The 15,469-nt window shown below is 47.5% G+C and overlaps 3 protein-coding genes across 3 annotated transcripts; 2 read left to right on the forward strand and 1 right to left on the reverse strand.

Annotated features, from left to right (window-relative positions):
* The first annotated feature begins 240 nt into the window (after positions 1-240).
* BECN1 (beclin 1) lies at positions 241-6,003 on the forward strand. The gene is made up of 11 exons (XM_005310062.4): positions 241-484; positions 858-925; positions 1,142-1,200; positions 1,909-1,999; positions 2,277-2,413; positions 2,600-2,794; positions 3,079-3,225; positions 3,739-3,888; positions 3,973-4,033; positions 4,524-4,666; positions 5,211-6,003. The coding sequence occupies exons 1-11, from the start codon at positions 358-360 to the stop codon at positions 5,377-5,379; spliced, it is 1,347 nt and encodes a 448-aa protein (XP_005310119.1). The 5' UTR covers positions 241-357; the 3' UTR covers positions 5,380-6,003.
* A 377-nt stretch (positions 6,004-6,380) lies between these two features.
* On the reverse strand, positions 6,381-13,434 carry CNTD1 (cyclin N-terminal domain containing 1). Its single transcript, XM_005310086.4, has 8 exons — positions 13,294-13,434; positions 12,215-12,406; positions 11,808-11,883; positions 10,661-10,835; positions 9,574-9,736; positions 8,739-8,883; positions 7,427-7,523; positions 6,381-6,779 (listed from the first exon to the last, which is right to left on the reverse strand). Exons 2-8 carry the CDS (start codon positions 12,384-12,386, stop codon positions 6,624-6,626), a joined length of 984 nt encoding a protein of 327 aa, XP_005310143.2. The 5' UTR covers positions 12,387-12,406; positions 13,294-13,434; the 3' UTR covers positions 6,381-6,623.
* Positions 13,435-13,562: 128 nt separating this feature from the next.
* Positions 13,563-14,917, forward strand: LOC101948539 (cytochrome c oxidase assembly factor 3 homolog, mitochondrial). The gene is made up of 2 exons (XM_005310063.4): positions 13,563-13,923; positions 14,487-14,917. Exons 1-2 carry the CDS (start codon positions 13,578-13,580, stop codon positions 14,579-14,581), a joined length of 441 nt encoding a protein of 146 aa, XP_005310120.3. The 5' UTR covers positions 13,563-13,577; the 3' UTR covers positions 14,582-14,917.
* The last annotated feature ends 552 nt before the right edge of the window (positions 14,918-15,469 follow it).

The raw sequence follows: 15,469 nt of genomic DNA on the forward strand, positions 1-15,469 counted from the left end.
GGATGTCCCGATTTTGGGGGTCTTTTTCCTATATAGGCTCCTATTACCCCCCACCCCGTCCCGATTTTTCACATTTGCTGTCTGGTCCCCCTACCCCCGCCACACTGCCCCCTCCCCTGCTGGCTCCTGCTGGTTTCCCCAGACTGCTCCCCGGCCCTGCTGCCGTCCCCCCGCGGCCCCCATTAGTCCCCCTTCCCGCTAGGGGCGCTGCAGGCCGTGTAGGGGACATTACGTCACGTGCGGCGAGGCGCTGGGCGGGCCCGGAAGTGACGCGGTTCGGGTTCGGGTCCGGGTCCGGGCTCGGCCGGGAGCTCGTTCCCACGCTAGGAGTCGGGGCGCGCCCCGCCCCGCCCGGGCATGGAGGGCTCCAAGTCATCGGCCTGCACCATGCAGGTGAGCTTCGTGTGCCAGCGCTGCAGCCAGCCGCTCAAACTGGACACCTCCTTCAAGATCCTCGACCGGGTCACCATCCAGGAGCTGACAGGTACGGGGGGGCGGGGGTCCCTGTCCCAGCGCTGGGGGCGGGGGTGACCGGGAAAGGACTCTGGGGCGGGGGCCGGGCTGGTAGCGGGGTAAGCACAGAAGGTTTGGTGATTTCATAACACTCAGCTGATCAGGCGGTTAGGACGATTCCCGCCCTGGGGGTGGGTTTAGGGAGGCAGAGAGGGGCTGTCTGGCATGTCAGTAGGACAGGGATTAACACAACCCTTTGTGGAAGGAAATGGCTGGGATGACCACAAGTGGGGGCTTGACGATACAGCCCAATTCATGCCGAAACCTGCAGCTCCGGGAAATGGTTTCATTGTTTATCGTGCACGAGTTCTTCAGTCCCCTAGTAATTGTTGGTCTTTGTTTAGCTCCCTTACTTACCACCGCTCCAGCGAAACCAGGAGACGTTCATGAAGAAGAGACCAATTTAACCGAGGTAAAAGGTTTGCATTGAATATCTCTTCATTTCTTTATCCAAGGCCCTGTGATAAAGCTAGTTTGTCTCTTGGAGGCTACAAGTTAGCCTGAGCTTTAATTTGTCTTGTGAGGAGGATAATCTCTTTTGAGAGAGAATCAAAAAGGAAGCTGATGCTACATTTCTATGTCATGAGTGGCATTTGATAGGCTGATGGTGTATTGCCTTAATTTCCAGGAAGCCTTCACAGAAAACCGTCAGGATGGTGTATCCAGGAGATTCATTCCTCCAGCCAGGTATCCCTTGTGTTTGCAGTAAATTTTCTGAAACATTGTGGGGGGGTCTCCTGCTTCTACATGGATTCATCTCTATAAGAGCTGCCACGATGGAAGACATTGTGTCTGCCGGCTTCATTTCAGAATAAATCTTACTCAGTCTTTATTTATCACACACTCCACTGTAGTATATGAAAGCCAAAAGAACTCCCATCTGGGGAAGGATAAGTGTAACTTGCATGCTTTGGGTGTGGGTGATTGACCACAGAAGTCATGCATTAAGCACAGATTCTCCCTTGCTGCGGTGAACCTCACCTAGGCTTATGCTGAGATCCTCAGCTGCCTTGGGCACTTGGTTATTCACTGGATCCAGTAGGGTCCCAAAAGCTTTCTTAATCCATTCCATTCAGGACCTTGCTATTCCCATCCCCCCTTTCATGCAGCAGCTGTAACTCCTGCATTTGTGGTGTTCTTGGGACATTATTTACCACCTAAGGGATGGCACAGAACTAATACCTGTGCACTGCCACCTAAGACTGCAAATCTTCCACTGACCTTCATGTTCCAAAATCAAAGCGAAAGGACTGCACAAGACCTCAGAATTAAAGGCACAGTGGAGGAAGCTTCTCTGTGAGGAAGCTTTGGGACATAATAGCCCAGTGAGAGAACTTCAGTGATGTTCTGACATTCTTCATCAGTTCACAACAATAAAATCCCTTTCTCTTCAAGAATGATGTCAACAGAAAGTGCCAACAGTTTTACTCTGATTGGAGAGGCTTCTGATGGGGGCACCATGGAAAATCTCAGCAGAAGACTGAAGGCAAGTCTCATGCTGACTGACAAAGTGTAAGTTCTTTGGGGGAGTTTGCAAGTTGGAGTTGTAACTCATATTTCTGGACTTCAAATATTTGTGTAGAATAAAGGTAAAAGTTTAAAATCTGTTCAGTTTATCAAGCTTGGGCTGTGAAAAATGGCACATTGCTGTTCTCTTAGTGGGCACAAGTCTGTCCATTGAAGACTTGGTTTTTCATTTAATATTGAGCAGAACCTGGAGCTGATTCTAAATTTTCTGTACTAAGAGTGAACTCTTTCTCTAGGTTACTGGTGACCTCTTTGACATTATGTCAGGACAGACGGATGTGGACCATCCTCTATGTGAGGAATGCACAGACACCCTTCTAGACCAGTTAGACACACAACTCAATATCACAGAGAATGAATGCCAGAACTACAAGTGAGTGATTTATTATTGAACTGTTGGAGCACTCCCATCATCACTTCCAGTAGCCTTAGTCTGAAGAGCAGGGAAAGAATATAGATATAAAGAAGTCCCTGAATGGAGCATTTGGCTGTTCTCCAAATCTCATCCTTTGAGAATTGCCTTAAGTATCCTTTTGTAACCACCTACCGTCTCCTGTAGACGATGTCTGGAGATCTTGGAACAAATGAATGAGGACGATAAGGAGAAGCTGCAGATGGAGCTGAAAGAACTTGCTTTGGAAGAGGAGAGATTGATCCAGGAGCTGGAGGAAGTAGAGAAGAACCGCAAGATGGTAGCAGAAAACTTTGAGAAAGTCAGGGCAGAAGCAGAGAGACTGGATCAGGAGGAAGCACAGTGAGTCTTAGCCAAAGGCTGTTTGTGGGAGTGACAAATATTGACAAGTGGGTGTATCAGACTGGGTTGTGGGTAAACATGTACTGTACTTCTAATCACTCACAAATACTGTCTGGGTACAAGTGGCTTCATCTGTTACAAAACTGGGGATCTGGTACCTACTTGGTTAGAGGGACTTGGGTCTCTCTCCACAGACAGGGTCTGACTGGGATAGTGGTGCATGTAGGAGTTGGTCTCTTGCTGTCTTGTTCTGTTGGTAGCTTTCTCATTGTTGCTGTTTGAAGGTATCAGAAGGAGTACAGTGAATTCAAGAGGCAGCAACTGGAGCTGGACGACGAACTGAAAAGTGTTGATAACCAGATGCGCTATGCCCAGATCCAGTTGGATAAACTGAGGAAAACCAATGTGTTCAATGCAACTTTCCATATCTGGTAATGTAGGCTCTGGGCTAGAGGGGCAGAGCTGCTGAAGCTTTCGTGATTCTGCATTACAGCATCATTGGCAAGACAGCAGCTTGGGTTTTGGCAACTTAGGTGCTAAGCAGGGCTGAAATCTACTTCTTAGTTGAGAGCAGGCGATCAGATCTCCTCATGGTGGCAGCTGAAAGGGCAGGAAAGGAAACGTGCTCTACCCAGACTGTGTGAGGAGATTTGCAAATGTGAGAGCAGCTGGCAGGTGCTATCTCTAGGCTGTCAAACCTGGGACCACGTGGAGCCCAGAGCTGAGCCCTAACTGAACAGCTCTGCATGAGCTTTTGCACTTGCCATGTTGAATCCTGAACTTTACAGAGATAATATAAGCTGCTCCATTGTCTTTGAGCTCCGTAAAGAGACTTGATGGCTTGCAGGGTTATTACCTTGCATTACAGCAGCAATGGGGATTAGGTGCCCTAGAGACCATCCTTGCCCCAAAGAGCTTACTTACAACTTCTCCTCGTAACACAGGCACAGTGGGCAATTTGGCACAATTAATAACTTCAGACTTGGCCGCCTCCCCAGCGTCCCTGTAGAATGGAATGAGATCAATGCAGCTTGGGGGCAGACTGTGCTACTGCTTCATGCCCTTGCTAACAAGATGGGCCTGAAATTTCAAAGGTAAGAATAGTTCTTTATATACATTGTACTGGCTATCATGCCATGGGAAAAGGCACTCACAGACTTATCTGCCTTTTCTTTCAGATACCGTCTCGTTCCCTATGGAAACCATTCATATTTAGAGTCCCTCACAGACAAATCGAAGGTAAGAAAGTCCAAAAATAATCTGCCTGGAATGCTAAATTCCCTCTATTCCTGCTAATACGAGTGAGCAGAAAATGTAAATCCTGCCATTCACGATTAGATCTTATTACAGGCTTAATACAATTGCTGCTGTAACTGCCTTACCTCTAATAATCGTAGAACTGGAAGGGACCTCAAGAGGTCATCTAGTCCAGTCCCCTGCACTCAAGGCAGGACTAAGTATTATGCTTCGTGCTCCCCTGGGGGGGTGGGGATGCAAAGAAGCAGAGGAGGTGCCCTGCTTTATTTAAAAGTCATTCTTCTGGCCAGTTGAGGTGTCAGCGGGCTCCAGAGTCCTGTCCAGGTGGTGAATGGTGACTGGGATGAGTGGAACGCAATGTGGCTTGGCTCTTGAAGGCAGAGGAATCCCTAGGGCCATCTCCTGCGCCTGTGGTGAGAGTTTCTAAACTGGAGTCTCTCTCGGCTGCCTAGAATTAACTTCTCTCTTTTAGGAGTTGCCCTTGTATTGTTCTGGAGGTTTAAGGTTCTTTTGGGACAATAAATTTGATCATGCAATGGTGGCATTCCTGGACTGTGTGCAGCAATTCAAAGAGGAGGTGGAGAAAGGCGAAACTCGCTTTTGTTTGCCTTACAGGTAAATATCTCTATCTGAATTGCTTCTGTAACATAGTGCATGTTAGCCCATGCAGCTCTGCCAGTGCCCCTCTATCCTGAGCCACAGCATTCTTTGCTATTCCAGGCTTGTCTTACTTTCAGCCAAATCATCTGATGATTCTGTGCTTGAGTGGAGAGTGGCACAGGACCGTTTCCTGGGCTCTGTCTCTTTTGACCTATATGGGATTTAAAGCTAGTTAGTTAGCAATGAAAGGCCACTGCATAGTTTTTTTAAAAGCTGGTTATTACCTTTGTTAAAATAAGGGATCAGACCATGTCTTAGACAAAATGTTCAGCCCTCATGTAAGATTCATAATTCTGAGATTAAAGGGTCTGAAAATACAGTACTTGGATACTTCAGATGTCAAACCCAACTACAGAAATAACTGCTCCAAAATCAGTGGAATCAAGCTAGCTTAAATGAAGTTACACAGAGGAGATTACACAGCATTAGCAGCTTATCAGAGGTGACTATTTATGTTGAAATGTAAATGTGTTAATAAACCTCTGTTTATATGATACAGAATGGATGTGGAGAAAGGCAAGATCGAAGATACAGGTGGCAGTGGTGGCTCTTACTCTATTAAAACACAGTTTAACTCTGAAGAGCAATGGACAAAAGCACTCAAATTCATGTTAACTAACCTGAAATGGGGTCTTGCCTGGGTTTCATCCCAATTTTATAACAAATGACTGAATGTGTGTGAAGAACTTGTCCTGAGGGCTAGAGAGTATCTGCTTTTTTTTTCTTCTCGAGAATGTCATAAATTGTCACTTAATATTAACCAATACAACATGTTTACAAGACCAAAAATCCACAAGACACTTTAAAATTTAATTTGACAAGTAGTGCATAGAAAAGCAATATGTAAAATTGTACTGTTGAGCAGAACTGAATATAATTCAGCTCTTTATGAAATAGCTAGTTAGCAAATATCTGGGAGTTTTATAGACAAGTCAGAAACTTGCTGTACAGCACCAGTAGGTATCTGATATAATCTCATTACAATTTAACAGAGAGTGCAGTTAGAAAGATGAAATATTAGTGACACAGTGAGAACTGTGTTGTGGGCAAAGCCTATGGAACCTCTGCCTGATCACCCTAAATGTTGACTAATGCTTGAAACTTAGTATCTTCTCTTTAAATCAGAACTGATGAGCACTTAACTTGGTGCCATTGAACTTTATTGGGGGTTTGATATTGTTTAAAACATTGCCAGCTATTTAACTATTTGTAACAAATATTTCCTGCAGCCTGTTACTGCACAAAGGTGCACTAAATAACACTGTAATAAAATACTTTGTATTCTAGACAAATTGAGTGCTTCCATTCCACATATACTTAACCACAGCATGGCATCCTGTGTACTGGTATGTAGATTCCATCCAAGTAAGATTTAAATCAAGCTTTCAAAGCAGCTGGTGCTTGATTTGACTTGCATTTCCGTGTTAACACTGGCAGACTACCTAACTGGCTTTCTTTTTGAGCTGTGGGGAAACTAGATCTGGGGGGAAGAAGGAAAGGAATATAGGAAGGAACAACCTTGAGATTGTCTTGAACAGTTTACAGTCACTGCTTCTGCACAACAGCCACTGTGTGAAGAAAGCCTGGCCCGGCTTGTAGCACTTGTACACAGTAAAACGGTTTGTAGACTTATTGCTGCCATTTCTATAACCATTTTTCCGAAAGCAAAACACTTCACAATGGCAGCGTTTTACTCCGATGTCACTACTTCAGTATAGGGGATAGTTTGCAAAGGCCAATTTTAACAGTTTTAAATGCCATATTTGACAGCTACTACATAGCAATTAAACAAAAGTTCATCCTACATGAGTTACAAATCAAAACCACCTGCATCTATTACAGAAGGTTAGTGGCTGGAACATGGCTTTGAGGACACCGATACATGGGAAAGGTTGCAGTAGAAAAGCCAAGTTTATTTTGTAGGAGATATAACATAGTTCTCTGAAGATCTAGTTCCTTTGTTCTTCCTTGGATTAGTGGTGCCAACACTGTGCTTCAGTATTGCATATGAAAACTCTAAAATGCTTTGTGTGGTAATACCAGTGATGCAGTTTAAATGCTCCACAACCTTAAAAAAAAATCTTCCTTATTTTGGGCAACAGAGCAGTAGTTCTAGATCTTAAATCTTTGAGTATTTGTAAAGGAAAACAAAAACATGATTATAGTCCACTCTATGGCTCCAATACTGTGCTATCTAGCTGCTACGGGAATACAAATACATAAAAAAAAACACTAGCCCTCTGTAATTAGCCAGTTGAGGATCCTCTTAGTGGAATCTTTCTCCCTTACAGGGGAGGAATTTTTTTTTTTTTTTAAGCAACTAACTGCTTCTGCTGTGAGAGGACAATTTTAAATAGGACCTCTCTTTTATATTATAAAACACAGGCTGGCTGTTGCGGGGAGATTGGTGCCTTGTGGGATTACTCTCTCCCCCCCCCACCCCTTCTGCCAATGGAAGCCTTTGGATACAGCATGTTCTAGGAGTAAGAAAGCTGCAGGCTTCTCAGAATAGGTTTGCAAAGTAATGAGACACTCGTGTTAAATTCCCAACCTCCCCTTGCCCTGCAGTACTAATATATTAAAGGACTCCACCTTTAATATACTCCCAGTGCAACACACCTGTCTCCCTGTACTCCGTAAACAGTAAAAGATGCAAAAAAAATTTAGTTCGTGTAAGCCTAAGAACTGCACTGTGTATTTCTTGTCTAGCAGTACCTGATTCCAGTATTCAGGATTTAGTATGAAACCGCTTGTGCTGATGATGCCAACTGCCAAGAGCATGAAATCTTCCTTTACTGGCAAAAATTTTGCTCTGTATAATTAAAACAGTAATAGCTGGTTTAAAATGAAGCTGTTCTGTATTTCAATAGCTAAGTGTTGTAGTATTGATACTGTGTATTTGGAGGTAAACAATTTTAGTGGCATTTTAATGTACAAAACACACGTACAAATTAACACTTTTAAAAGCCACTTCGGGCTGATACTAATATCTTCAACTTAAAGTCCAATCTCCCACTACTTAACTGATTTGTTTGGCTACGTTTTCTTAAAGATAAGAGAGATCCTCTCAGTCTGCCTATTCTACAGCAAAGTTGCTGAAGCGTTTTGACTTTTCACTATTCTGCAGATGGAGAAAGATGCAGTGCACCCAGGATGACAAACAGTCTTTGTCAGAGCTGTGATCAAAACTTGGCAAATTAAGTTAGTCTTACTTAGAACCGATTATTCCCAAATACTACTTACTATGGACACTTTGTATACTACTTGACATTTCATAGAATTAGCAACTTAAATCCAGAATCCTCAGTCCCGATGTGACGAACTGGGCCTGTTCTCACTGTGGTCTGTGGATGCTGACAGGGGAGTGTGCTGGGATAGTCTGCATTGGAGGATGGGATCGGCCCGGGGGCGCATTCCTGGGAGTGTAACATGAGAACCCAGGAAGGGGTTGAAGGCCAGGTGACTCCTTAGCCCGGGAAACTGAACAAAGGCTGTGGGAGGGGTCGCTGAAGGCAGTGTGCTGGAAGCAGGCTGGAGAGATGGCTGGGAGACAGAGATGGCTCTGACCCCCCCCGAAGGGGGGCGGGCTGGGATGCCCTGGGACCCCAAGCTGGACTTAACTGAGGGGGTCCTGTTGTCTGTGCCTGCAAGACCTGTCTTGGACTGTATTCCTGTCATCCAAATAAACCTTCTGCTTTACTGGCTGGCTGAGAGTCATGGTGAAGCGCAGGAAGCCGGGGGTGCAGGGCCCTGAGTCCCCCAATACTCCGTGACACCCAGATTCTTAGTTCACAAAGAATGGTCTGTTGAGTTATATTGCAAATAACTGTGACTTGTATTTTCTCAGTACACTAAGCACTTTTTCTAATCTGTATCTGCTGTATCATAATGTGTCAAATAGACAACTATGAAACTGAAACAGATGGATGGTAAAGGCACAAGAATATGTGACCCTCACAAGCTTTTTCCCTCCCCTCTGAGCATAAAATCAATACTAGTTCAAATGTGTTCCGGGACATATACTTACATCTGGAGTTCATTCGGTGTTGAATTCTCAATAGAAATCTTCAGTAAAGTATCATAGATGATGTTCCGCATGAGATAAGTTAAATCCAGTAGGTGCATGCACATCTTATGCAACTGTTTCATAGGAAGTAAGCAGCCATTATGTCCTAAAGTGGAGATTATACATGGTCAGCTATATATTTTCTGATCCATAAAACTAATTATGAAAAATATTAGCCATTATGACCAAGGCAGTTTTGTGTATTGAGTTGTTTATGGCTAAGATTTTCAGTAGTGACCACTTTAAGGTGCGGTACCCAAAACTTGAGATTCCATAAAAGGGTCTGACTTTGCTCAGCAATTTCTATCAATCAGGCCCCTTTAAAGGATCTCAAGTAGGACACCCAAAAAAAATCACAATTCACGTTGGAAAAATTGTGGCCTTATATAACTACTTTTAATAAAAATATTAGTCTTATAACAACATCTTGCCAAACAGCCAAAAGACCAGTTCCCCAGATGCATTTCTTCTTGGACGCTAACTGCTGGGCTCCTCGCTCGGTGATGTGTAAAGCTTCTTGCTTGTGTCAGTCAATGGTGGAAGGCTCTTGTGCAGATTTCTATCATTTAACAGGTAAAATGAGGCCTAGGAAACACCCCAGAGTAGGGAGAACACTTTGAAGCTTTGGGCTTTCCATTAATAATAACCACACGGGTGAGTTTCTCTCTGTCACTTCATGCTTGATTTTACCTCGACAACAAGCCATTAATCTGAGATTGTTTGTTTCAGAGTCTAGTGGTAACTGCATTTAGTCTTTTTTAATTTCTACACAGTTTCTTATTATTAATACTCTTACCTAACACCTCCAGAAGCAACTCAACATAGGCAAAAGGAGTTGGCACATTGATCTGGAAGCGTAGAGCCTTCAGAATGTCAAGTTCTGACTCCAGCAAGTTCTGTTTTGTGTATGAATAGTCTAAGGACTGCAGAAATTTCAGAACTGTGTTATTGTTAATTATCTGGAAAAAACAGTGATGGGTTATTTTTAAAACTGCTGCTGTGAGTAAGAGGTGTTCTCTCAAGATCCCAGAAGTTCACCTGCATGATGATATGCTGTTAATAGTTTCTTTGAGCTGAGAACTAATAGAATTTTTGTTTAACTTGCCTTCTAAGCTAAAAATGGAAAATGCAAGCTGAAATTATTACCCTTTGCCAGGTAGTAGCACATATTAGGGTTTTACAGGGCTGTGCCCCATTGGAGCAGAAAGCAGGGACGCTGAGTTTGGGTATTTGATCAGTATAACTTTTTTTATTTACACAATATACACATGTCGTGGAACAGAAGTGGTCACACATGGCAGAAAGGCAAAGCCCTCCCCCTGCAATATCAGCCCTAACACTATTACCCACTTCCCAGGAAGTATATTTGTCCCAAGGGTCAACTCCAATTAGAGAGATTAAGGCAGAGAGAAAACTCTCTTGCTTTCAATATTTTCCTCAAAAATAAAATACATCACAATACTAACAACAACACAGCATTTCTTCAAACTGAATAGGGCATCACACACTGAGAAAATTAACTTGTAAAGCTATGTAACAGCATCATCTGGCGACTCCCTCCAAAACAATCCTGGGTTTTGATATTGTGGTGTGCTTAACAACCAAATGGTACAGGTCATGGTTACTCTAAATAATAAAATTATGTTAACGTCTTTCATTGTGAAGGTGCAGTGTACGATTTCCAGAGGCATAACAGTTACTGTGCCTGAGTGCAAGAGGGTCTAGATCTCCCATGCCCAAATTATCCTGGATTACATAGTCACTGTTGTCCTTTGAAACAGTAACTCCTTTGGTGCGGAGTTGAGATAAGACCAAAATCTAAGTAAGAAAGAATATACTGTAGTACTACAAATTTGGTGTAAGAAAGTGATTAGTTTGCTCACATTGTAGTGAAAAGAAAGTTTGCTTGCAAGCTGAATGCAAGAGACAAGCCGCAGCACAAATGTGTCACACATCTGTGCTTTCGAAGTGCCCCAGATGTTGCCCTCTCCTTGTTCATTGTTTGTCCTTGACTTTTTGGTAGAGTTATAGCTCTCTTCTACATGCTTAATCATAAACCTGCAAGAAAAAAAAAGCTAACTATGTTAGGAATCATTAGGAAAAGGATAGATAATAAGACAGTAAATATAATGGCATTATATAAATCCATGGTATACCCACACCTTGAATATTGCATGCAGTTCTGGTCACCTCATCTCAAAGAAGCTATATTAGAATTGGAAACAGAACAGAAAAGGGCAACAAAAAGAATTAGTGGTATAGAATAGCTTCCATACAAGGAGAGATTAAAAAGACCGCGTCTGTTCAGTTTAGAAAAGAGAAGAGTACAGATACAACAGAGGTCTATAAAAATCATGAATGTTGTGGAGAAAGTGAATAGGGAAGTGCTATTTACCCCTTCACATAACACAAGAACCAGGGTCACCTGATTAAACCTGTTGCCTATTAATTTAAAACAAACAAATGGAAGTACTTCTTCACATAATGCTGTGGAACTCGTTGCCAGGGAATGCTGTGAAGGCCAAAACTATAACTGGGTTCAAAAAAAGATCTGTACGTTCATAGAGGATAGGTCCATCATTTGCCATGATGGTCAGGGACACAACCCCAGGCTCTGGGTGTCCCTAAACCTCCAACTGCCAGAAGCTGGGACTGGATGACAGGGGATGGATCACTCAAAATTGCCCTGTTCTGTTCATTCCCTCTGAACCATCTGGCACTGGCCACTGTCAGAGACAGGGTATTGGGCTAGATGGACCACTGGGCTTGCCCAGCAGGACCATTCTTATGTAAAAGATTGGCTCTCCAAAAAGTTGCCTTTTGCTAACAAAAAGAAAAGTACCTTCTAACTTGTATTCAGAATACTTTACTCTCAATATACATACCAATTATACTTGTAATTAAATGACAGGAAAGACAAAGCTGCAGCTATAGATACTCCATATCTTCTGCCTGAGCAGTGCAGAATACATACAATATAACTGTACTACAGATATAAGAATTGCGTGTTGTCTTTGCTTGGGAAGTTACCTTTCAAATATTTCAACTGCTTGATATCGTGCAGATTGGTCCAGGAACCATTTTTCACACAGAAGAAATACAAATTCTGCAAAAAAGTGCAATTAATCATAACTGGAACTGATGGATAAGATGGACACACTTTATCACAAAATAAAAGTAACTAAGCGAGATGATAAGGAATCAGACATGAAAACTGAGTCACTCTTTGTAAAGAGGCCACTAATGGGAGTTTATGTAGAGGATAAACAACGAGGAGTCCTTGTGGCACCTTAGGGACTAACAAATTTATTTGGGCATAAGCTTTGTTAGTCTCTATGGTGCCACAAGGTGCACACAAATGCACACATCAGGCATTCATGGCATGTGGACACAGACACACAAACATACACAGGCTGACAAAGATCTGCATCTCTCACCCACTATCTGGGTCTCTTTGAAGCATCCTGCTTGATCCGACAGCTCATTCAGATATTGTTCATTTTCTGTAGCTAAACAAATTAAAGTATCTTCAATGATCTCGGGAGCAACAACTCCAAAGACTGGCTCCGGGGTGCGAAACCTGGACACTGCCTGTGCCTCTAAGCTCATCTCAGCACTTCTGGCCAGTTCTCAAACAATAAAATAATAACAGTGTTATTTTTATAGCGCTGCAGCTGTACCCACTACAGTAATTATCAGAGAGGGCACCAGGTAGTGCACGGAACAAGTATAATCCGAAACTTTGCTATGGAAAAATGACACCTCCGTACTCTGGATGTGCTCCCTGGGCGTGTTCGGAATCGCGCTGGAGTTAACACGTACGCTTGTACAAGTGCTCGCTCGTGTCAGTGCTGCAGGGGCCATCGCCGGCACAGGCGGGAGAACGGGATTTCAATCCCCCTGGTGCTCCCTCGACAGTTGTTAGCTACATGCCAAGCCCAGGGCAGGGCCACCAGCTGCCCCCCGGCACCACGCGTGACCCACGCCCCACAGGGCTTTATGAAAGGAACACACGACCACCGACTACCAGAGACGCTGCTTGGGGCATCGCTGATGAGCGGACGATAAAATGAACTCGCTGGCTACCCTGCTAGCGCCCGCCAAGGGGACGTGGCCCATAGCAGAGGCAGGGCTGCCTGTCCCCCATGAGGAAGCTGGCGGCTCGCTGCTGGCTACCCCGCTAGCGCCCGCCAAGGGGACGTGGCCCATAGCGGAGGCAGGGCTGCCTGTCCCCCTGAGGAAGCTGGCGGCTCGCTGCTGGCTACCCGTGCCCCCTCCCCCTGTCAGCGCGGGGGCACACGCGGGCGCTGCTGCGGCCGGGGCGTTCCCCCAGAGCGGAGTCAAGGGGCGCGTTGGGGAACCCGCTGGCCCGGGTCTGAGCCTGGGCAGGGCCTGGGGGGGTTGGAAGGGAGGTGTCAGGGGTCCCAGCCCGGGGGGGGGGTCGAGGCCCCCACCAGGCCGATGGTGGGAGCTGGAGGCCTCGGTTGCTCTGGGATATTTTTTCCCTCCTCATCACCTCATCTCACATGCCGTCTCTCAGCCAATCACACGACGCCGTAGCCCGTTGCCATCTGGTCACGTGGCATTCTCCCACTCGCTCGAGACGCCTCACTGAGTCACTTCTTCCCGCCTAAAAGTTCTCCGGGTCACGTGAAGTCACTGACCACCAATCGCAAGAGACGCTCAGTGTCACGCGGCCCGCGTAACCAATCGGGCGGGAGCACCTGGTCCCCTAGCGGTGATTGGCCAGAATCAGAACGTCCATCGCTCTCGCGGATGGGTACTTTGCCCTCATCGAACATGGCGTCACGCGCGTCACGTAGGCGGAGTCACGCCGACGCTGCCGGGGTCGCGCGTTTGCCCGAAGCGGATAGGCCGGCCGCCTGCGCGCGCCGGCCCATCAGTCACGCGGGCGGTGGGCGCGGCTCCGCGGGGAAGATGGCGGCGCCGCGGGAGCCGGGCCGGGACTCGGAGGCCGCGTTCGCGAAGCGGATTGACCCGGCGCGGGAGCCGGAGCTGAGCGCGGAGCAGCGGCGCGTCATGCAGCGCGCGGAGGAGGCGCTGCGCCAGCGGGCCCTGCAGCGCCGGCTCCGGGGCCGCAACGTGCTGACGGGGCTGGGCATCGGCGCGGTGGTGCTGGGCATCTGTATCCGCCGGGCCGCGGGGCGGGGGGGCCCCGGAGGAGGGGTGGGGGATGGGAGGAGCGTGGGGCCCCCCTGGAGAAGGGGTGGGAGGAGCATGGCCCCCCCCGGAGGAGGAAGGGTGGGGGGGAAGAGCGTGGGGCCCCCCGGAGGAGTGGGGGTGGGAGGAGTGTGGGGACCCCCCCAGAGGAGAGGGGTGGGAGGAGCGTGGGAGCCCCCCTGGAGGAGGAGGGGGTGGGGGGAGCGTGGGGCCCCCCAGAGGAGGAGGGGTGGGGGGGATGGGAGGAGCGTGGGGGCCCCCCCGGAGGAGGAGGAGGGGTGGGGGTGGGAGGAGCGTGGGGGCCCCCCCGGAGGAGGAGGAGGGGTGGGGGTGGGAGGAGCATGGCCCTCCCCGGAGGAGGAGGGGTGGGGGTGGGAGGAGCGTGGGGCCCCCCCAGAGGAGGGGGGGCTGGAGGGATTCTGGGGGGGATCAGCCCTGTGGAGCAGGGAAGGGCCACTGGGGGAGGTTGGGGGGTGTCTGATTTTCTTCCCCCCCCCCCCCATGTTTTCCTGAGCGGCTCTATCCCAGATGGTTACACCTTCTACAAGATCTCCCAGGAGCGATTCCTGGATGAGCTGGAGCTGGAGCAGGAGGTCCAGGCTGCCCAGACCCCAGTGAACTGAGCCCCTGAGCAGGCTGGGGGGGCTCCCCACTTGGGATGGATCCAGCTGGAACTGAGGCCTGTGCCAGGGACCCTCAGCAGCCCGACGCCTCTTGGGTTGCATCTGCCTTTGACATGCCAGGCACTCCCTATGGTGGGCCAAGTCCCCCTCGGTGGAAGGGGGGGTCCCTCTCCCCTGTGCCCAGTGGGGACCAGGCTCCTGTTAACTCCAGTTAAACCTTCCGGCTGCAGTTGCAGACTGTGGTGCAACAGCACCAGGTTTGTTTCCGGACATGCTCATCTGCCATTCACCCCCTGCAGCAGGTGGGCCAGGGCCTCAATAAATCTGTCTAAATGATTCACCAGAGTGGGTGTGTGAAATGCCAGCCCTGGGCCTCCCAAGTGGGGCCTGCTGGGGGGCACTTGGGATGGGGGTTGGAAGGATAAGTTGGGGTAAGTGCAACATCCCTGTAATATCTTCTTGTTGGTGAAAATACACACAGGGGAAGCTTAAATGCTGTCGCCCAGGTCTGTCCCACCAGCCCCTGGGGCGGTTTGTAGCTATTTAAGAGCAAATGGGGAAAGGTGGTAGAATACTAGGACCAAGTTTGTTGGCTGCAGGTGCGGTTGAACATGGCTGCCTTGGTGCTGCATCATGAATTCCTCGTTTCCTGGTGCTGAGAGGAAGCCAGGGGCGGTACCTGGCCTGGGGGTGCCACCCAGCGTGTTTACCACCGGCAGGAAGAGGAGGATGCACCAGGGAGTGATTCTGCCCAGTTATCCACTGATCTCAGCACATGCCCTGGTGTGGGGGGAAGAGTAGAGCCCTGGGAGAGGCTGATACATGGAAAGGTGCCTCCTTGGCCTCAGGGGAGAGAGATTTGAGTCCTGCAGGTACAGGACTTGCTCA

This window comes from Chrysemys picta, chromosome 24 (genome assembly GCF_011386835.1).
Source record: "Chrysemys picta bellii isolate R12L10 chromosome 24, ASM1138683v2, whole genome shotgun sequence".
Taxonomy (NCBI): domain Eukaryota; kingdom Metazoa; phylum Chordata; order Testudines; family Emydidae; genus Chrysemys; species Chrysemys picta.